Below are 23,390 nucleotides of genomic sequence, written 5' to 3' on the forward strand. Positions count from 1 at the left end.
CCAAAACCTTCTCTCTCTCAAATATATATTCATACATTCAAGGTTTTGATCTACAAGCTTTCTTACACTAACTAAGCTCAACCACAACCACTTCCAAGCCTTTGTCAGGGCTGCCCAAGTAAGTTCCAAGTGCCAAAATCCGGCCGAACCTCCTGCGAACTTTTCCGGTCATCTCTCGTAAGTGGTTAGTACTTAGCTTCTTATTTGTGTCTTAACCGACCATTTTGTTTTAGAACTTTGTACTTAAATTCTCTTCATCTTACAAGTTCTTCTATAAGGTTCTCTAAAAGAGACCAAAAGATTCGGATTTGTTAAGATATAAAAGAGATATATCTTTCTCTTTCAAAGAGAACAAAGAAAGAACAAAGAAAGAACAAATATCCGTACTTGAAAAGAGGCATTTATTTTAACGAAAGTTTCAAGAGTACTTATCTCTTCAAGAGATTTATTTGACAAAGAGTCAAATTTGTGATAAAAGAATCATCGTCCTCCCATCTATCACCATAGTGTTGTGTGGGGAAAAAGATGCGACCAAAAAGATCTTTTATTCACAAAAGCTTCGAAAGAAAAAGTTTAGCAACACTATCATTGTTGTTATCAACTTGGCCAAACTCTAAAGAAGCAAAAGAAAGCTTATTCGATCCCAAACTAACCTAACTTCATTATCTCGGGAAATATATCGAATATTCCGAACTTTGTTCGTGAAAGCTTTCTTATATCCTCAACTTCCAAAAGTTTGTGTAAGAAGTTAAAAGAGAGGATATTTTTACAATCTCCGATATTTCCAATTATATCTCAGAAAGGAGTTTTGTAAAATAAGTATTCTTTGATCATAGAATTGATCGGAAAGAATACAAGTGAAGTCCTAAGCTATTAAGCTTATAGAGGAAAGACTTCTTTGATTACTCCCCAATTAACTTTTCTTGGAGTAATCACTCGTATGCTTGATCAAAAAGAATAGATCAAAAGAAATTATACTTAATTCACTCGACTTTAATATTCATAATTTAAATATTATTGTCACTCCCAAACTAGTACAGTAACATACTAGTTCAAAACTAATATGTTATAAACTGTTTGTTTTTCGTAGATATTGTATTCTAACTTTTGCAGTGAGGTGAGGTGAAGTGATTCTTGTTCTAAGACCCAAGTCTTAGACGTACTGAACGTGGAGTTAGTCGTCTTCGCACCGTGAAGAAAAGAAAAGATCCAAGACCTAAGACCTAAGATCCAAGACCGGCAAAAGCGTAGAAGTACAAAGACTACACCTAGGTTCTACACCGACTTTGAAGAAGGAACGAGGAGTTACGTTCTAAGATAAGTCACGTAGAGGTTGTAACGGGTAGTTACGAACCAAGATAAATATTTGTAACTATAGATTGTAAAGGCTTCTCCGCCGGCTATAAGGAGTACATCTTTCTTATAGTGAAAAATCTCGAGTCCGGAGAGGAGCTCGGGGATTGGACTAGTGGTGAGAGAATCTATTAGAGGTTGCTCCATCGCGAACCAGGATAAAATCAACCGTCATATTTGCTTTCTACTTCCGCACATATTATTGCTAAACAACACGGTAAAAAATATTTAAAACTTGGAAAATATTTTTAAAAGGGAATTATAATTTTTAAATTGGACACTAATCAATTCAACCCCCTCCCTTTCTAGCTTAATTTATGCCTTAATCAGGACCTAACAGAAATGAGCAAGTTAGAAAGAACAAAATGCAGTTGCTGATTCAACAATATGAGTCATTCCATTTCAAGGCTGGTGAAAATTTGAGTGACACATTTAACATATTTCAAAAGTTGGTAAATAGTCTAAAGCTTTATGGAAGAGTGTACCAGGTCAAGGATTCAAATTTGAAATTCTTAAGGGCTCTTCCTAAGGAATGGAAACCCATGACAGTCTATGTAAGAAACACTCAAGAATTTAAAGACTATACTCTTGAGAGACTGTATGGAACTTTGAAGACTTATGAGCTTGAAATGGAACAAGATGATGAGATTGAAAAGAATCAAAAGAAAGGGAACTCATTTGTGGCTCTAGTTGCATCTGGTGAAGTGTCAGTCAAGGACAAGGGAAAATCTCAAGTTAAAGAAATTGAGAAGTTGGTCAAAGAAGATAGCTCAGAATCAAGGAAAAGAAAAGCAAAAGTGAAAGAAGAAGCTGATTCTGGTGAGGAAAGTGATGGGATTGATGAGCATTTGGCCTTCTTGTCAAGGAGATTCTCTAAATTAAAATTCAAAAAGAATTTTAATTCAGCAAAGCCATTCAAGGGCAATCCCAAGTCTGACAAAAGCATGGTGGATATATCCAAATTTAAATGCTTCAACTGTGCGAATGCATGCCACTTTGCAAATGAATGCAGAAAGCCTAAAGCTGAGAAGAGGTCCAATGAAGGTGTGGATTACAAGAAGAAATATTATGAACTTCTCAAGCAAAAAGAAAGGGCATTCATTACAAAGGACGATAGGGCAGCTGGAGAAGATTCTGATGAGGAGGATGAGTTTGTCAATCTTGCTCTTATGGCCAACTCCACAGATCAAGAAGAGAACACTACAAATAGCAGTCAGGTATTTACCACTAACTTAGTTGAGTTAACTAAATATGAATGCAATGCTACTATCAATGAAATGTCTACAGAATTATATCAGTTGCATGTTTCTTTAAAATCTCTCACTAAGGAAAATAATAGGATCAAGGAAGCTAACACATTTCTAAGTGATAGAAACAGTGTGTTAGAGGCTCAATTTATTGAGTTTGAGAAATTGAAAATTGAGTGTTAAACATCCAAAGATGATATTTTGGTTGTTTTGAAAAGAGACGAAGCAATCAAGAAACAGCTTAACAAGGAACAAGAGATAATTGCCAGATGGAAATTTGGAAGAGATGTCTCTGCTAACATCATCAACATCAAAGGCAGAGAGACCTTTGTTGAGAATGAGTGGAAGAGAGACAAGAGAGTTTTTGAGATTTCAGATACCAGTTCAACTGATGAGAATATGGATAGTGATCATCCATTGAAAACAAAAAGTTCAACGGATGAAAGTTATCCGTTGAAAAACAACTCATTAGTTAACAAGAAAATTGTCAAGAAATTAAACAAGAAATATGGTCCTGTTAACAAGAATTTTGTTAAGGGGGAGAGTAATTCTTCTGATACTAATGAGAGTGTGAATAAAAATCACAATCCTAATAAAAAGCTTGAGAAGAAATTGGATGTCAGTGAGACTAAACCAGATGAGGCCTAAAAGAAAAGAGGCAATAGAAATGGTAAAATTGGAGTTAACAAACACACTAATTACACTCCCAATGCTAGTGCTCCTAAGAAAACTTGCAGTAAATGTGGTAGTGTTAATCATTTATCTGCCAATTGTAATATTGTGATTGCTCCTAATTTATACATGCCTATGTATATGCCATCTGTTTCAAACTTGCATTTATCTACTATGAACATGATTCCTGGTTTATTACGTCACAATCTATACTCTCAATCAAGCATGCCGTATATGTTCAATCCATATTTTAATACCTTTAACTTGCCTCAATTTCACTCAAGCATGCATGGTATGAACAATGTATGCATGCCTCAAATGCCTATCATTAAGAGTAATGTTGATATCCCAAATTCTCAACCAAAAACAAAGATTGAGCCATCTCAATCCAAGATGTTGAGACTGAGGGAAAAGTTGTTAAGACTAACAAATCTGGACCCAAAGTAATTTGGGTACCAAAATCAACTTGATCTGTTTTGATTATGTGTGCAGGGAAACAATAAGAAGAATTTGTGTTACTTAGATAGTGGATGCTCTAGGCATATGACTGGTGATTCTTCCCTGCTCACAAAGTTTGTAGAGAAAGCTGGCCCTAGCATTACCTTTGGAGATGACAGCAAAGGATATACTATGGGATATGGCTTGATAGCAAAAGAAAATGTCATCATTGATGAAGTTGCATTAGTGTCTGGTCTTGAGCATAATTTGCTTAGCATCAGTCAACTTTGTGACAAAGGTTTCAAAGTTAGTTTCACTCCTGCAACATGTGTTGTCACCAAGGGATATGACAACAATGTGGTTCTAGTTGGACATAGAAAAGGAAATGTGTATGTAGCTGACTTCAACTCTTTTAAATCTGATTCCATCACTTGTTTATTCAGCAAAGCAAGCTCAGATGACAGTTGGCTATGGCACAAAAGATTGTCTCATCTAAATTTCAAGCAAATAAATGAATTGGTTAAGAAAGATCTGGTTAGAGGAATTCCAAAGTTGGAATTTTCCGAAGATGGCATGTGTGGAGCATGTCAGCAAGGAAAGCAAAAGAGAAGCTCTTTCAAAAGCAAGGTTCTTTCATCTATTGTGAAGCCACTTCAATTTCTACATATGGATTTGTTTGGCAGTTAATATCATGTCCATTTCCAAAAAGAGATTTTATCTAGTGATTGTTGATGATTTTTCAAAGTTTACTCGGACTTTCTTCTTACACTCTAAGGATGAAGCTGGGAAAATCATTATCAATCACATCAAGGCATTAGACAACAATCCAAATGTCAATGTTGAAAGAATCAGAAGTGACAATGGAACTAAATTCAAGAATTCAGTGATGAGGGAATTTTGTGAAGAAAAGGGAATTACTCATGAGTTCTCTGCACCAAGAACTCCACAGCAAAATAGAGTAGTGGAAAGAAAGAACAGAACTTAGTACACGGGAATTTCTTGAAAATATCCTTGGGCAGTTTCTTTTGATATTTGCACATAAATAGGTCCCTATGGATATATGAATTTGGTCACGACCATATTTGGGGAGGTCGGGACTGAATCGGAGCAAATATAATGAAGTTCGATTTTTTGACGAATTCTCAAAGGGGTTAGTACACGGGAATTTCTTGAAAATATCTCCGGGCAGATTCTTTTGATATTTTCACATAAATGGGTTCCTATGGATATATGAATTTTGTCACGATCATATTTGGGGCAATCGAGACTGAATCGGAGCAGATATAATGAAGTTTGATTTTTTGACGAATTCTCAAAGGGGTTAGTTAGTACACGGGAATTTCATGAAAATTTCACCGGGCAAATATTTTTGATATTTTCACATAAATGGGTCCCTATGGATATATGAATTTGGTCACGACCATATTTGGGGCAGTCGGGACTAAATCGTAGCTGATATAATGAAGTTAGAGTTTTTAACTAATTCTCAAAAGGGTTAGTACACGGGAATTTCTTGAAAATATCCCCGTGCAGTTTCTTTTGATATCTTCACATAAATGGGTCCCTATGGATATATGAAATTGGTCAGGACCATATTTGGGGCAGTCAAGACTGAATCGAAGCAGATATAATGTAGTTCGAGTTTTGACGAATTCTCCAAGAGGTTAGTACACGGGAATTTCTTGAAAATATCACCGGGCAGATATTTTTTATATTTTCACATAAATGAATTCCTATGGATACATGAATTTTTTCACGACCATATTTGGGGCAATCGGGACAGAATCGGAGCAGATATAAACAAGTTCGAGTTTTTGACGAATTCTCAAAGGGGTTAGTACACAGGAATTTCATGAAAATATCACCGGGCAGATATTTTTGATATTTTCACATAAATGAGTTTCTATCGATATATGAAATTTATCAAGACCATATTTGGGGCAATCGGGACTGAATCGGATCTGATATAACGAAGTTCGAGTTTTTGACGAATTCTCAAAGGGGTTAGTACACGGGAATTTCATGAAAATTTCACCGGGAAAGTTTCTTTTGATATTTCCACATAAATAGGTCCCTATGGATATATGAATTTGGTCACGACCATATTTGGGGCAATCGGGACTGAATCGTAGCAGATATAATGAAGTTCGAGTTTTTAATGAATTCTCAAAGGGTACACGGGAATTTCATGAAAATTTCACCGGGAAGTTTCTTTTGATATGTCCACAGAAATAGGTCCATATGGATATATGAATTTGGTCACGACCATATTTGGGGCAATCGGGACTAAATCGTAGCAGATATAATGAAGTTCGAGTTTTTGACGAATTCTCAAAGGGGTGGTTAGTACACGGGAATTTCATGAAAATTTCACCGGGATGTTTTTTTGATATTTTCACATAAATTGGTCCCTATGGATATATGAATTTGGTCACGACCATATTTGGGGCAGTCAGAATTGAATCGTAGCAGATATAATGAAGTTCGAGTTTTTGACGAAATCTCAAAGGGGTTAGTACACGGGAATTTCATGAAAATTTCACCGGGATGTTTCTTTTGATATTTTCACATAAATTGGTCCCTATGGATATATGAATTTGGTCACGACCATATTTGGGGCAGTCGGGACTGAATCGTAGCAGATATAATGAAGTTCGAGTTTTTGACGAATTCTCAAAGGGGTTAGTACACGGGAATTTCTTGAAAATATCCCCGGGCAGTTTCTTTTGATATCTTCAAATAAATGGGTCCCTATGGATATATGAAATTGGTCACGACCATATTTGGGGCAGTCAGGACTGAATCGGAGCAGTTATAATGTAGTTCGAGTTTTGACGAATTCTCAAAGAGGTTAGTACATGGGAATTTCTTGAAAATATCATCGGGCAGATATTTTTGATATTTTCACACAAATGAGTTTCTATGAATATATAAATTTTGTCACGACCATATTTGGGGCAATCGGGACTGAATCGGAGCAGATATAATGAAGTTCGAGTTTTTGACGAATTCTCAAAGGGGTTAGTACACAGAAATTTCATGAAAATATCACCGGGCAGTTTTTTTTGATATTTTCACATAAATGGGTCCCTATGGATATATTAATTTGGTCACGACCATATTTGGAGCAGTCGGGACTGAATCGTAGCTGATATAATGAAGTTCGAGTTTTTAACTAATTCTCAAAAGGGTTAGTACACGGGAATTTCTTGAAAATATCCTTGGGCAGTTTCTTTTGATATTTGCACATAAATAGGTCCCTATGGATATATGAATTTGGTCACGACCATATTTGGGGAGGTCGGGACTGAATCGGAACAAATATAATGAAGTTCGATTTTTTGACGAATTCTCAAAGGGGTTAGTACACGGGAATTTCTTGAAAATATCTCCGGGCAGATTCTTTTGATATTTTCACATAAATGGGTTCCTATGGATATATGAATTTTGTCACGATCATATTTGGGGCAATCGAGACTGAATCGGAGCAGATATAATGAAGTTTGATTTTTTGACGAATTCTCAAAGGGGTTAGTACACGGGAATTTCATGAAAATTTCACCGGGATGTTTCTTTTGATATTTTCACATAAATTGGTCCCTATGGATAGTCAGGACTGAATCGGAGCAGTTATAATGTAGTTCGAGTTTTGACGAATTCTCAAAGAGGTTAGTACATGGGAATTTCTTGAAAATATCACCGGGCAGATATTTTTGATATTTTCACATAAATGAGTTTCTATGAATATATAAATTTTGTCACGACCATATTTGGGGCAATCGGGACTGAATCGGAGCAGATATAATGAAGTTCGAGTTTTTGACGAATTCTCAAAGGGGTTAGTACACAGAAATTTCATGAAAATTTCACCGGGCAGTTTTTTTTGATATTTTCACATAAATGGGTCCCTATGGATATATGAATTTTATCACGACCATATTTGGGACTGAATCAGATCAGATATAATGAAGTTCGAGTTTTTGACGAAATCTCAAAGGGGTTAGTACACGGGAATTTCATGAAAATTTCACCGGGATGTTTCTTTTGATATTTTCACATAAATTGGTCCCTATGGATAGTCAGGACTGAATCAGAGCAGTTATAATGTAGTTCGAGTTTTGACGAATTCTCAAAGAGGTTAGTACATGGGAATTTCTTGAAAATATCACCGGGCAGATATTTTTGATATTTTCACATAAATGAGTTTCTATGAATATATAAATTTTGTCACGACCATATTTGGGGCAATCGGGACTGAATCGGAGCAGATATAATGAAGTTCGAGTTTTTGACGAATTCTCAAAGGGGTTAGTACACAGAAATTTCATGAAAATTTCACCGGGCAGTTTTTTTTGATATTTTCACATAAATGGGTCCCTATGGATATATGAATTTGGTCACGACCATATTTGGGGCAGTCGGGACTGAATCGTAGCTGATATAATGAAGTTCGAGTTTTTACTAATTCTCAAAAGGGTTAGTACACGGGAATTTCTTGAAAATATCCTTGGGCAGTTTCTTTTGATATTTGCACATAAATAGGTCCCTATGGATATATGAATTTGGTCACGACCATATTTGGGGAGGTCGGGACTGAATCGGAACAAATATAATGAAGTTCGATTTTTTGACGAATTCTCAAAGGGGTTAGTACACGGGAATTTCTTGAAAATATCTTCTGGCAGATTCTTTTGATATTTTCACATAAATGGGTTCCTATGGATATATGAATTTTGTCACGATCATATTTGGGGCAATCGAGACTGAATCGGAGCAGATATAATGAAGTTTGATTTTTTGACGAATTCTCAAAGGGGTTAGTAGACGGGAATTTCATGAAAATTTCACCGGGCAAATATTTTTGATATTTTCACATAAATGGGTCCCTATGGATATATGAATTTGGTCACGACCATATTTGGGGCAGTCGGTACTGAATCGTAGCAGATATAATGAAGTTCGAGTTTTTGACGAATTCTCAAAGGGGAACGTACACAGGAATTTCTTGAAAATATCACCGGGCAGATATTTTTGATATTTTCACATAAATGAGTTCCTATGGATATATGAATTTTATCACGACCATATTTGGGGCATTGGGGACTGAATCAGATCAGATATAATGAAGTTCGAGTTTTTGACGAAATCTCAAAGGGGTTAGTACACGGGAATTTCATGAAAATTTCACCAGGATGTTTCTTTTGATATTTTCACATAAATTGGTCCCTATGGATAGTCAGGACTGAATCGGAGCAGTTATAATGTAGTTCGAGTTTTGACGAATTCTCAAAGAGGTTAGTACATGGGAATTTCTTGAAAATATCACCGGGCAGATATTTTTGATATTTTCACATAAATGAGTTTCTATGAATATATAAATTTTGTCACGACCATATTTGGGGCAATCGGGACTGAATCGGAGCAGATATAATGAAGTTCGAGTTTTTGACGAATTCTCAAAGGGGTTAGTACACAGAAATTTCATGAAAATTTCACCGGGCAGTTTTTTTTTGATATTTTCACATAAATGGGTCCCTATGGATCTATGAATTTGGTCACGACCATATTTGGAGCAGTCGGGACTGAATCGTAGCTGATATGATGAAGTTCGAGTTTTTAACAAATTCTCAAAAGGGTTAGTACACGAGAATTTCTTGAAAATTTCCTTTGGCAGTTTCTTTTGATATTTTCACATAAATAGGTCCCTATGGATATATGAATTTGGTCACGACCATATTTGGGGAGGTCGGGACTGAATCGGAGCAAATATAATGAAGTTCGATTTTTTGACGATTTCTCAAAGGGGTTAGGACACGGGATTTTTTTGAAAATATCTCCGGGCAGATTCTTTTTATATTTTCACATAAATGGGTTCCTATGGATATATGAATTTTGTCACGATCATATTTGGGGCAATCGAGACTGAATCGGAGCAGATATAATGAAGTTTGATTTTTTGACGAATTCTCAAAGGGGTTAGTACACGGGAATTTCATGAAAATTTCACCGGGCAAATATTTTTGATATTTTCACATAAATGGGTCCCTATGGATATATGAATTTGGTCACGACCATATTTGGGGCAGTCGGGACTGAATCGTAGCAGATATAATGAAGTTCGAGTTTTTGACAAATTCTCAAAGGAGTTAGTACACGGGAATGTCATGAAAATTTCACCGGGCAGTTTCTTTTGATATTTCCACAAAAGTAGGTCCCTATGGATATATGAATTTGGTCACGACCATATTTGGGGCAATCGGGACTGAATCGTAGCTGATATAATGAAGTTCGAGTTTTTAACGAATTCTCAAAGGGGTTAGTACACGGGAATTTCTTGAAAATATCCCTGGGCAGTTTCTTTTGATATTTCCACATAAATAGGTCCCTATGGATATATGAATTTGGTCACGACCATATTTGGGGAGGTCGGGACTGAATCGGAGCAAATATAATGAAGTTCAATTTTTTGACGATTTCTCAAAGGGGTTAGTACACGGGAATTTTTTGAAAATATCTCCGGGCAGATTCTTTGGATATTTTCTCATAAATGGGTTCCTATGGATATATGAATTTTGTCACGATCATATTTGGGGCAATCGAGACTGAATCGGAGCAGATATAATGAAGTTTGATTTTTTGACGAATTCTCAAAGGGGTTAGTACACGGGAATTTCATGAAAATTTCACCAGGCAAATATTTTTGATATTTTCACATAAATGGGTCCCTATGGATATATGAATTTGGTCACGACCATATTTGGGGCCGTCGGGACTGAATCAGATCAGATATAATGAAGTTCGAGTTTTTGACGAAATCTCAAAGGGGTTAGTACACGGGAATTTCATGAAAATTTCACCGGGATGTTTCTTTTGATATTTTCACATAAATTGGTCCCTATGGATAGTCAGGACTGAATCGGAGCAGTTATAATGTAGTTCGAGTTTTGACGAATTCTCAAAGAGGTTAGTACATGGGAATTTCTTGAAAATATCACCGGGCAGATATTTTTGATATTTTCACATAAATGAGTTTCTATGAATATATAAATTTTGTCACGACCATATTTGGGGCAATCGGGACTGAATCAAAGCAGATATAATGAAGTTCGAGTTTTTGACGAATTCTCAAAGGGGTTAGTACACAGAAATTTCATGAAAATTTCACCGGGCAGTTTTTTTTGATATTTTCACATAAATGGGTCCCTATGGATCTATGAATTTGGTCACGACCATATTTGGAGCAGTCGGGACTGAATCGTAGCTGATATGATGAAGTTCGAGTTTTTAACGAATTCTCAAAGGGGTTAGTACACGGGAATTTCTTGAAAATATCCCTGGGCAGTTTCTTTTGATATTTCCACATAAATAGGTCCCTATGGATATATGAATTTGGTCACGACCATATTTGGGGAGGTCGGGACTGAATCGGAGCAAATATAATGAAGTTCGATTTTTTGACGATTTCTCAAAAAGGGGTTAGTACACGGGAATTTTTTGAAAATATCTCCGGGCAGATTCTTTGGATATTTTCTCATAAATGGGTTCCTATGGATATATGAATTTTGTCACGATCATATTTGGGGCAATCGAGACTGAATCGGAGCAGATATAATGAAGTTTGATTTTTTGACGAATTCTCAAAGGGGTTAGTACACGGGAATTTCATGAAAATTTCACCAGGCAAATATTTTTGATATTTTCACATAAATGGGTCCCTATGGATATATGAATTTGGTCACGACCATATTTGGGGCAGTCGGGACTGAATCGTAGCAGATATAATGAAGTTCGAGTTTTTGACGAAATCTCAAAGGGGTTAGTACATGGGAATTTCATGAAAATTTCACTGGGATGTTTCTTTTGATATTTTCACATAAATTGGTCCCTATGGATATATGAATTTGGTCACGACCATATTTGGGGCAGTCGGGACTGAATCGTAGCAGATATAATGAAGTTCGAGTTTTTGACGAATTCTCAAAGGGGTTAGTACACGGGAATTTCTTGAAAATATCCCCGGGCAGTTTCTTTTGATATATTCACATAAATGGGTCCCTATGGATATATGAAATTGGTCACGACCATATTTGGGGCAGTCAGGACTGAATCGGAGCCGTTATAATGTAGTTCGAGTTTTGACGAATTCTCAAAGAGGTTAGTACATGGAAATTTCTTGAAAATATCACCGGGCAGATATTTTTGATATTTTCACATAAATGAGTTTCTATGAATATATAAATTTTGTCACGACCATATTTGGGGCAATCGGGACTGAATCGGAGCAGATATAATGAAGTTCGAGTTTTTGACGAATTCTCAAAGGGGTTAGTACACAGAAATTTCATGAAAGTTTCACCGGGAAGTTTTTTTTGATATTTTCACATAAATGGGTCCCTATGGATCTATGAATTTGGTCACGACCATATTTGGAGCAGTCGGGACTGAATCGTAGCTGATATGATGAAGTTCGAGTTTTTAACAAATTCTCAAAAGGGTTAGTACACGAGAATTTCTTGAAAATTTCCTTTGGCAGTTTCTTTTGATATTTTCACATAAATAGGTCCCTATGGATATATGAATTTGGTCACGACCATATTTGGGGAGGTCGGGACTGAATCGGAGCAAATATAATGAAATTCGATTTTTTGACGATTTCTCAAATACACGGGATTTTTTTGAAAATATCTCCGGGCAGATTCTTTTGATATTTTCACATAAATGGGTTCCTATGGATATATGAATTTTGTCACGATCATATTTGGGGCAATCGAGACTGAATCGGAGCAGATATAATGAAGTTTGATTTTTTGACGAATTCTCAAAGGGGTTAGTACACGGGAATTTCATGAAAATTTCACCGGGCAGTTTCTTTTGATATTTCCACAAAAGTAGGTCCCTATGGATATATGAATTTGGTCACGACCATATTTGGGGAGGTCGGGACTGAATCGTAGCTGATATAATGAAGTTCGAGTTTTTAACGAATTCTCAAAGGGGTTAGTACACGGGAATTTTTTGAAAATATCTCCGGGCAGATTCTTTGGATATTTTCTCATAAATGGGTTCCTATGGATATATGAATTTTGTCACGATCATATTTGGGGCAATCGAGACTGAATCGGAGCAGATATGATGAAGTTTGATTTTTTGACGAATTCTCAAAGGGGTTAGTACACGGGAATTTCATGAAAATTTCACCGGGATGTTTCTTTTGATATTTTCACATAAATTGGTCCCTATGGATAGTCAGGACTGAATCGGAGCAGTTATAATGTAGTTCGAGTTTTGACGAATTCTCAAAGAGGTTAGTACATGGGAATTTCTTGAAAATATCACCGGGCAGATATTTTTGATATTTTCACATAAATGAGTTTCTATGAATATATAAATTTTGTCACGACCATATTTGGGGCAATCGGGACTGAATCAAAGCAGATATAATGAAGTTCGAGTTTTTGACGAATTCTCAAAGGGGTTAGTACACAGAAATTTCATGAAAATTTCACCGGGCAGTTTTTTTTGATATTTTCACATAAATGGGTCCCTATGGATCTATGAATTTGGTCACGACCATATTTGGAGCAGTCGGGACTGAATCGTAGCTGATATGATGAAGTTCGAGTTTTTAACAAATTCTCAAAAGGGTTAGTACACGAGAATTTCTTGAAAATTTCCTTTGGCAGTTTCTTTTGATATTTTCACATAAATAGGTCCCTATGGATATATGAATTTGGTCACGACCATATTTGGGGAGGTCGGGACTGAATCGGAGCAAATATAATGACACGGGATTTTTTTGAAAATATCTTCGGGCAGATTCTTTTGATATTTTCACATAAATGGGTTCCTATGGATATATGAATTTTGTAACGATCATATTTGGGGCAATCGAGACTGAATCGGAGCAGATATAATGAAGTTTGATTTTTTGACGAATTCTCAAAGGGGTTAGTACACGGGAATTTCATGAAAATTTCACCGGGCAAATATTTTTGATATTTTCACATAAATGGGTCCCTATGGATATATGAATTTGGTCACGACCATATTTGGGGCAGTCGGGACTGAATCGTAGCAGATATAATGAAGTTCGAGTTTTTGACGAATTCTCAAAGGAGTTAGTACATGGGAATTTCATGAAAATTTCACCGGGCAGTTTCTTTTGATATTTCCACAAAAGTAGGTCCCTATAGATATATGAATTTGGTCACGACCATATTTGGGGCAATCGGGACTGAATCGTAGCTGATATAATGAAGTTCGAGTTTTTAACGAATTCTCAAAGGGGTTAGTACACGGGAATTTCTTGAAAATATCCCTGGGCAGTTTCTTTTGATATTTCCACATAAATAGGTCCCTATGGATATATGAATTTGGTCACGACCATATTTGGGGAGGTCGGGACTGAATCGGAGCAAATATAATGAAGTTCGATTTTTTGACGATTTCTCAAAAAGGGGTTAGTACACGGGAATTTTTTGAAAATATCTCCGGGCAGATTCTTTGGATATTTTCTCATAAATGGGTTCCTATGGATATATGAATTTTGTCACGATCATATTTGGGGCAATCGAGACTGAATCGGAGCAGATATAATGAAGTTTGATTTTTTGACGAATTCTCAAAGGGGTTAGTACACGGGAATTTCATGAAAATTTCACCAGGCAAATATTTTTGATATTTTCACATAAATGGGTCCCTATGGATATATGAATTTGGTCACGACCATATTTGGGGCAGTCGGGACTGAATCGTAGCAGATATAATGAAGTTCGAGTTTTTGACGAAATCTCAAAGGGGTTAGTACACGGGAATTTCATGAAAATTTCACTGGGATGTTTCTTTTGATATTTTCACATAAATTGGTCCCTATGGATATATGAATTTGGTCACGACCATATTTGGGGCAGTCGGGACTGAATCGTAGCAGATATAATGAAGTTCGAGTTTTTGACGAATTCTCAAAGGGGTTAGTACACGGGAATTTCTTGAAAATATCCCCGGGCAGTTTCTTTTGATATATTCACATAAATGGGTCCCTATGGATATATGAAATTGGTCACGACCATATTTGGGGCAGTCAGGACTGAATCGGAGCCGTTATAATGTAGTTCGAGTTTTGACGAATTCTCAAAGAGGTTAGTACATGGAAATTTCTTGAAAATATCACCGGGCAGATATTTTTGATATTTTCACATAAATGAGTTTCTATGAATATATAAATTTTGTCACGACCATATTTGGGGCAATCGGGACTGAATCGGAGCAGATATAATGACGTTCGAGTTTTTGACGAATTCTCAAAGGGGTTAGTACACAGAAATTTCATGAAAATTTCACCGGGAAGTTTTTTTTGATATTTTCACATAAATGGGTCCCTATGGATCTATGAATTTGGTCACGACCATATTTGGAGCAGTCGGGACTGAATCGTAGCTGATATGATGAAGTTCGAGTTTTTAACAAATTCTCAAAAGGGTTAGTACACGAGAATTTCTTGAAAATTTCCTTTGGCAGTTTCTTTTGATATTTTCACATAAATAGGTCCCTATGGATATATGAATTTGGTCACGACCATATTTGGGGAGGTCGGGACTGAATCGGAGCAAATATAATGAAATTCGATTTTTTGACGATTTCTCAAATACACGGGATTTTTTTGAAAATATCTCCGGGCAGATTCTTTTGATATTTTCACATAAATGGGTTCCTATGGATATATGAATTTTGTCACGATCATATTTGGGGCAATCGAGACTGAATCGGAGCAGATATAATGAAGTTTGATTTTTTGACGAATTCTCAAAGGGGTTAGTACACGGGAATTTCATGAAAATTTCACCGGGCAGTTTCTTTTGATATTTCCACAAAAGTAGGTCCCTATGGATATATGAATTTGGTCACGACCATATTTGGGGAGGTCGGGACTGAATCGTAGCTGATATAATGAAGTTCGAGTTTTTAACGAATTCTCAAAGGGGTTAGTACACGGGAATTTTTTGAAAATATCTCCGGGCAGATTCTTTGGATATTTTCTCATAAATGGGTTCCTATGGATATATGAATTTTGTCACGATCATATTTGGGGCAATCGAGACTGAATCGGAGCAGATATAATGAAGTTTGATTTTTTGACGAATTCTCAAAGGGGTTAGTACACGGGAATTTCATGAAAATTTCACCAGGCAAATATTTTTGATATTTTCACATAAATGGGTCCCTATGGATATATGAATTTGGTCACGACCATATTTGGGGCAGTCGGGACTGAATCGTAGCAGATATAATGAAGTTCGAGTTTTTGACGAAATCTCAAAGGGGTTAGTACACGGGAATTTCATGAAAATTTCACTGGGATGTTTCTTTTGATATTTTCACATAAATTGGTCCCTATGGATATATGAATTTGGTCACGACCATATTTGGGGCAGTCGGGACTGAATCGTAGCAGATATAATGAAGTTCGAGTTTTTGACGAATTCTCAAAGGGGTTAGTACAAGGGAATTTCTTGAAAATATCCCCGGGCAGTTTCTTTTGATATATTCACATAAATGGGTCCCTATGGATATATGAAATTGGTCACGACCATATTTGGGGCAGTCAGGACTGAATCGGAGCCGTTATAATGTAGTTCGAGTTTTGACGAATTCTCAAAGAGGTTAGTACATGGAAATTTCTTGAAAATATCACCGGGCAGATATTTTTGATATTTTCACATAAATGAGTTTCTATGAATATATAAATTTTGTCACGACCATATTTGGGGCAATCGGGACTGAATCGGAGCAGATATAATGAAGTTCGAGTTTTTGACGAATTCTCAAAGGGGTTAGTACACAAAAATTTCATGAAAATTTCACCGGGAAGTTTTTTTTGATATTTTCACATAAATGGGTCCCTATGGATCTATGAATTTGGTCACGACCATATTTGGAGCAGTCGGGACTGAATCGTAGCTGATATGATGAAGTTCGAGTTTTTAACAAATTCTCAAAAGGGTTAGTACACGAGAATTTCTTGAAAATTTCCTTTGGCAGTTTCTTTTGATATTTTCACATAAATAGGTCCCTATGGATATATGAATTTGGTCACGACCATATTTGGGGCAGTCGGGACTGAATCGTAGCAGATATAATGAAATTCGAGTTTTTGACGAATTCTCAAAGGAGTTAGTACATGGGAATTTCATGAAAATTTCACCGGGCAGTTTCTTTTGATATTTCCACAAAAGTAGGTCCCTATAGATATATGAATTTGGTCACGACCATATTTGGGGCAATCGGGACTGAATCGTAGCTGATATAATGAAGTTCGAGTTTTTAACGAATTCTCAAAGGGGTTAGTACACGGGAATTTCTTGAAAATATCCCTGGGCAGTTTCTTTTGATATTTCCACATAAATAGGTCCCTATGGATATATGAATTTGGTCACGACCATATTTGGGGAGGTCGGGACTGAATCGGAGCAAATATAATGAAGTTCGATTTTTTGACGATTTCTCAAAAAGGGGTTAGTACACGGTAATTTTTTGAAAATATCTCCGGGCAGATTCTTTGGATATTTTCTCATAAATGGGTTCCTATGGATATATGAATTTTGTCACGATCATATTTGGGGCAATCGAGACTGAATCGGAGCAGATATAATGAAGTTTGATTTTTTGACGAATTCTCAAAGGGGTTAGTACACGGGAATTTCATGAAAATTTCACCAGGCAAATATTTTTGATATTTTCACATAAATGGGTCCCTATGGATATATGAATTTGGTCACGACCATATTTGGGGCAGTCGGGACTGAATCGTAGCAGATATAATGAAGTTCGAGTTTTTGACGAAATCTCAAAGGGGTTAGTACACGGGAATTTCATGAAAATTTCACTGGGATGTTTCTTTTGATATTTTCACATAAATTGGTCCCTATGGATATATGAATTTGGTCACGACCATATTTGGGGCAGTCGGGACTGAATCGTAGCAGATATAATGAAGTTCGAGTTTTTGACGAATTCTCAAAGGGGTTAGTACACGGGAATTTCTTGAAAATATCCCCGGGCAGTTTCTTTTGATATATTCACATAAATGGGTCCCTATGGATATATGAATTGGTCACGACCATATTTGGGGCAGTCAGGACTGAATCGGAGCCGTTATAATGTAGTTCGAGTTTTGACGAATTCTCAAAGAGGTTAGTACATGGAAATTTCTTGAAAATATCACCGGGCAGATATTTTTGATATTTTCACATAAATGAGTTTCTATGAATATATAAATTTTGTCACGACCATATTTGGGGCAATCGGGACTGAATCGGAGCAGATATAATGAAGTTCGAGTTTTTGACGAATTCTCAAAGGGGTTAGTACACAGAAATTTCATGAAAATTTCACCGGGAAGTTTTTTTTGATATTTTCACATAAATGGGTCCCTATGGATCTATGAATTTGGTCACGACCATATTTGGAGCAGTCGGGACTGAATCGTAGCTGATATGATGAAGTTCGAGTTTTTAACAAATTCTCAAAGGGTTAGTACACGAGAATTTCTTGAAATTTCCTTTGGCGGTTTCTTTTGATATTTTCACATAAATAGGTCCCTATGGATATATGAATTTGGTCACGACCATATTGGGGAGGTCGGGACTGAATCGGAGCAAATATAATGAAATTCGATTTTTTGACGATTTCTCAAATACACGGGATTTTTTTGAAAATATCTCCGGGCAGATTCTTTTGATATTTTCACATAAATGGGTTCCTTTGGATATATGAATTTTGTCACGATCATATTTGGGGCAATCGAGACTGAATCGGAGCAGATATAATGAAGTTTGATTTTTTGACGAATTCTCAAAGGGGTTAGTACACGGGAATTTCATGAAAATTTCACCGGGCAAATATTTTTGATATTTTCACATAAATGGGTCCCTATGGATATATGAATTTGGTCACGACCATATTTGGGGCAGTCGGGACTGAATCGTAGCAGATATAATGAAGTTCGAGTTTTTGACGAATTCTCAAAGGAGTTAGTACACGGGAATTTCATGAAAATTTCACCGGGCAGTTTCTTTTGATATTTCCACAAAAGTAGGTCCCTATGGATATATGAATTTGGTCACGACCATATTTGGGGAGGTCGGGACTGAATCGTAGCTGATATAATGAAGTTCGAGTTTTTAACGAATTCTCAAAGGGGTTAGTACACGGGAATTTTTGAAAATATCTCCGGGCAGATTCTTTGGATATTTTCAATAAATGGGTTCCTATGGATATATGAATTTTGTCACGATCATATTTGGGGCAATCGAGACTGAATCGGAGCAGATATAATGAAGTTTGATTTTTTGACGAATTCTCAAAGGGGTTAGTACACGGGAATTTCATGAAAATTTCACCAGGCAAATATTTTTGATATTTTCACATAAATGGGTCCCTATGGATATATGAATTTGGTCACGACCATATTTGGGGCAGTCGGGACTGAATCGTAGCAGATATAATGAAGTTCGAGTTTTTGACGAAATCTCAAAGGGGTTAGTACACGGGAATTTCATGAAAATTTCACTGGGATGTTTCTTTTGATATTTTCACATAAATGGTCCCTATGGATATATGAATTTGGTCACGACCATATTTGGGGCAGTCGGGACTGAATCGTAGCAGATATAATGAAGTTCGAGTTTTTGACGAATTCTCAAAGGGGTTAGTACACGGGAATTTCTTGAAATATCCCCGGGCAGTTTCTTTTGATATATTCACATAAATGGTCCCTATGGATATATGAAATTGGTCACGACCATATTTGGGGCAGTCAGGACTGAATCGGAGCAGTTATAATGTAGTTCGAGTTTTGACGAATTCTCAAAGAGGTTAGTACATGGGAATTTCTTGAAAATATCACCGGGCAGATATTTTTGATATTTTCAAATAAATGAGTTTCTATGAATATATAAATTTTGTCACGACCATATTTGGGGCAATCGGGACTGAATCGGAGCAGATATAATGAAGTTCGAGTTTTTGACGAATTCTCAAAGGGTTAGTACACAAAAATTCATGAAAATTTCACCGGGCAGTTTTTTTTGATATTTCACATAAATGGGTCCCTATGGATATATGAATTTGGTCACGACCATATTTGGAGCAGTCGGGACTGAATCGTAGCTGATATAATGAAGTTCGAATTTTTAACTAATTCTCAAAAGGGTTAGTACACGGGAATTTCTTGAAAATATCCTTGGGCAGTTTCTTTTGATATTTGCACATAAATAGGTCCCTATGGATATATGAATTTGGTCACGACCATATTTGGGGAGGTCGGGACTGAATCGGAGCAAATATAATGAAATTCGATTTTTTGACGATTTCTCAAATACACGGGATTTTTTTGAAAATATCTCCGGGCAGATTCTTTTGATATTTTCACATAAATGGGTTCCTATGGATATATGAATTTTGTCACGATCATATTTGGGGCAATCGAGACTGAATCGGAGCAGATATAATGAAGTTTGATTTTTTGACGAATTCTCAAAGGAGTTAGTACACGGGAATTTCATGAAAATTTCACCGGGCAGTTTCTTTTGATATTTCCACAAAAGTAGGTCCCTATGGATATATGAATTTGGTCACGACCATATTTGGGGCAATCGGGACTGAATCGTAGCTGATATAATGAAGTTCGAGTTTTTAACGAATTCTCAAAGGGGTTAGTACACGGGAATTTCTTGAAAATATCCCTGGGCAGTTTCTTTTGATATTTCCACATAAATAGGTCCCTATGGATATATGAATTTGGTCACGACCATATTTGGGGAGGTCGGGACTGAATCGGAGCAAATATAATGAAGTTCGATTTTTTGACGATTTCTCAAAGGGGTTAGTACACGGGAATTTTTTGAAAATATCTCCGGGCAGATTCTTTGGATATTTTCTCATAAATGGGTTCCTATGGATATATGAATTTTGTCACGATCATATTTGGGGCAATCGAGACTGAATCGGAGCAGATATAATGAAGTTTGATTTTTTGACGAATTCTCAAAGGGGTTAGTACACGGGAATTTCATGAAAATTTCACCAGGCAAATATTTTTGATATTTTCACATAAATGGGTCCCTATGGATATATGAATTTGGTCACGACCATATTTGGGGCAGTCGGGACTGAATCGTAGCAGATATAATGAAGTTCGAGTTTTTGACGAATTCTCAAAGGAGTTAGTACACGGGAATTTCATGAAAATTTCACCGGGCAGTTTCTTTTGATATTTCCACAAAAGTAGGTCCCTATGGATATATGAATTTGGTCACGACCATATTTGGGGCAATCGGGACTGAATCGTAGCTGATATAATGAAGTTCGAGTTTTTAACGAATTCTCAAAGGGGTTAGTACACGGGAATTTCTTGAAAATATCCCTGGGCAGTTTCTTTTGATATTTCCACATAAATAGGTCCCTATGGATATATGAATTTGGTCACGACCATATTTGGGGAGGTCGTGACTGAATCGGAGCAAATATAATGAAGTTCGATTTTTTGACGATTTCTCAAAGGGGTTAGTACACGGGAATTTTTTAAAAATATCTCCGGGCAGATTCTTTGGATATTTTCTCATAAATGGGTTCCTATGGATATATGAATTTTGTCACGATCATATTTGGGGCAATCGAGACTGAATCGGAGCAGATATAATGAAGTTTGATTTTTTGACGAATTCTCAAAGGGGTTAGTACACGGGAATTTCATGAAAATTTCACCAGGCAAATATTTTTGATATTTTCACATAAATGGGTCCCTATGGATATATGAATTGGTCACGACCATATTTGGGGCAGTCGGGACTGAATCGTAGCAGATATAATGAAGTTCGAGTTTTTGACGAAATCTCAAAGGGGTTAGTACACGGGAATTTCATGAAAATTTCACTGGGATGTTTCTTTGATATTTTCACATAAATTGGTCCCTATGGATATGAATTTGGTCACGACCATATTTGGGGCAGTCGGGACTGAATCGTAGCAGATATAATGAAGTTCGAGTTTTTGACGAATTCTCAAAGGGGTTAGTACACGGGAATTTCTTGAAAATATCCCGGGCAGTTTCTTTTGATATATTCACATAAATGGGTCCCTATGGATATATGAATTGGTCACGACCATATTTGGGGCAGTCAGGACTGAATCGGAGCAGATATAATGAAGTTCGAGTTTTGACGAATTCTCAAAGGGGTTAGTACACGGGAATTTCTTGAAAATATCACCGGGCAGATATTTTTGATATTTTCACATAAATGGTTCCTATGGATATATAAATTTGGTCACGACCATATTTGGGGCAAGTCGGGACTGAATCGTAGCAGATATAATGAAGTTCGAGTTTTTGACGAATTCTCAAAGGGTTAGTACAAGGAAATTTCATGAAAATTTCACCGGGCAGTTTCTTTTTGATATTTTCACATAAATGGGTCCCTATGGATATATGAATTTGGTCCCGACATATTTGGAGCAGTCGGGACTGAATCGTAGCTGATATAATGAAGTTCGAGTTTTTAACGAATTCTCAAAGGGGTTAGTACACGGGAATTTCTTGAAAATATCCTGGGCAGTTTCTTTGATATTTCCACATAAATAGGTCCCTATGGATATATGAATTTGGTCACGACCAATTTGGGGAGGTGGGGACTGAATCGGAACAAATATAATGAGTTCGATTTTTTGACGAATTCTCAAAGGGTGTTAGTACACGGGAATTTCTTGAAAATATCTCCGGGCAGATTCTTTTGATATTTTCACATAAATGGGTTCCTATGGATATATGAATTTTGTCACGATCATATTTGGGCAATCGAGACTGAATGGAGCAGATATAATGAAGTTTGATTTTTTGACGATTATCAAAGGGGTTAGTAGACGGGAATTCATGAAAATTTCACCGGCAAATATTTTTGATATTTTCACATAAATGGGTCCCTATGGATATATGAATTTGGTCACGACCATATTTGGGGCAGTCGGGACTGAATCGTAGCAGAGATAATGAAGTTCGAGTTTTTGACGAATTCTCAAAGGGGAACGTACACAGGAATTTCTTGAAAATATCACCGGGCAGATATTTTTGATATTTTCACATAAATGAGTTCCTATGGATATATGAATTTTATCAAGACCATATTTGGGGCAGTCGGGGACTGAATCGTAGCAGAATAATGAAGTTCGAGTTTTGACGAATTCTCAAAGGGGTTAGTACACGGGAATTTCATGATGAAATTTCACCGGGATGTTTCTTTTGATATTTTCACATAAATTGGTCCCTATGGATAGTCAGGACTGAATCGGAGCAGTTATAATGAAGTTCGAGTTTTGACGAATTCTCAAAGAGGTTAGTACATGGGAATTTCTTGAAAATATCACCGGGCAGATATTTTTGATATTTTCACATAAATGAGTTTCTATGATATATAAATTTTGTCACGACCATATTTGGGGCAATCGGGACTGAATCGGAGAGATATAATGAAGTTCGAGTTTTTGACGAATTCTCAAACGGGTTAGTACACAGAAATTCATGAAAATTTCACCGGGCAGTTTTTTTTGATATTTTCACATAAATGGGTCCCTATGGATATATGAATTTGGTCACGACCATATTTGGAGCAGTCGGGACTGAATCGTAGC

At 36.5% G+C, this 23,390-nt stretch overlaps 1 protein-coding gene across 1 annotated transcript; it reads left to right on the top strand.

The window, feature by feature from the left end:
* The first annotated feature begins 1,718 nt into the window (after positions 1 to 1,718).
* LOC135147084 (uncharacterized) lies at positions 1,719 to 4,397 on the top strand. The gene is made up of 3 exons (XM_064079514.1): positions 1,719 to 2,730; positions 2,794 to 3,218; positions 3,765 to 4,397. The coding sequence occupies exons 1-3, from the start codon at positions 1,719 to 1,721 to the stop codon at positions 4,395 to 4,397; spliced, it is 2,070 nt and encodes a 689-aa protein (XP_063935584.1).
* The last annotated feature ends 18,993 nt before the right edge of the window (positions 4,398 to 23,390 follow it).

This window comes from Daucus carota, chromosome 6 (genome assembly GCF_001625215.2).
Source record: "Daucus carota subsp. sativus chromosome 6, DH1 v3.0, whole genome shotgun sequence".
Taxonomy (NCBI): Eukaryota; Viridiplantae; Streptophyta; class Magnoliopsida; order Apiales; family Apiaceae; genus Daucus; species Daucus carota.

What these genes read in the sequence shown, in the direction of transcription:
- LOC135147084 (XM_064079514.1), top strand. Translation starts at nt 1,719, where the DNA reads ATGCAGTTGCTGATTCAACAATATGAGTCATTCCATTTCAAGGCTGGT. An exon ending in ATTTCTAAGTGATAGAAACA is followed by an intron (nt 2,731 to 2,793) that starts GTGTGTTAGAGG and finishes AAACATCCAAAG; the next exon opens with ATGATATTTTGGTTGTTTTG. An exon ending in AGCTTGAGAAGAAATTGGAT is followed by an intron (nt 3,219 to 3,764) that starts GTCAGTGAGACT and finishes TTATGTGTGCAG; the next exon opens with GGAAACAATAAGAAGAATTT.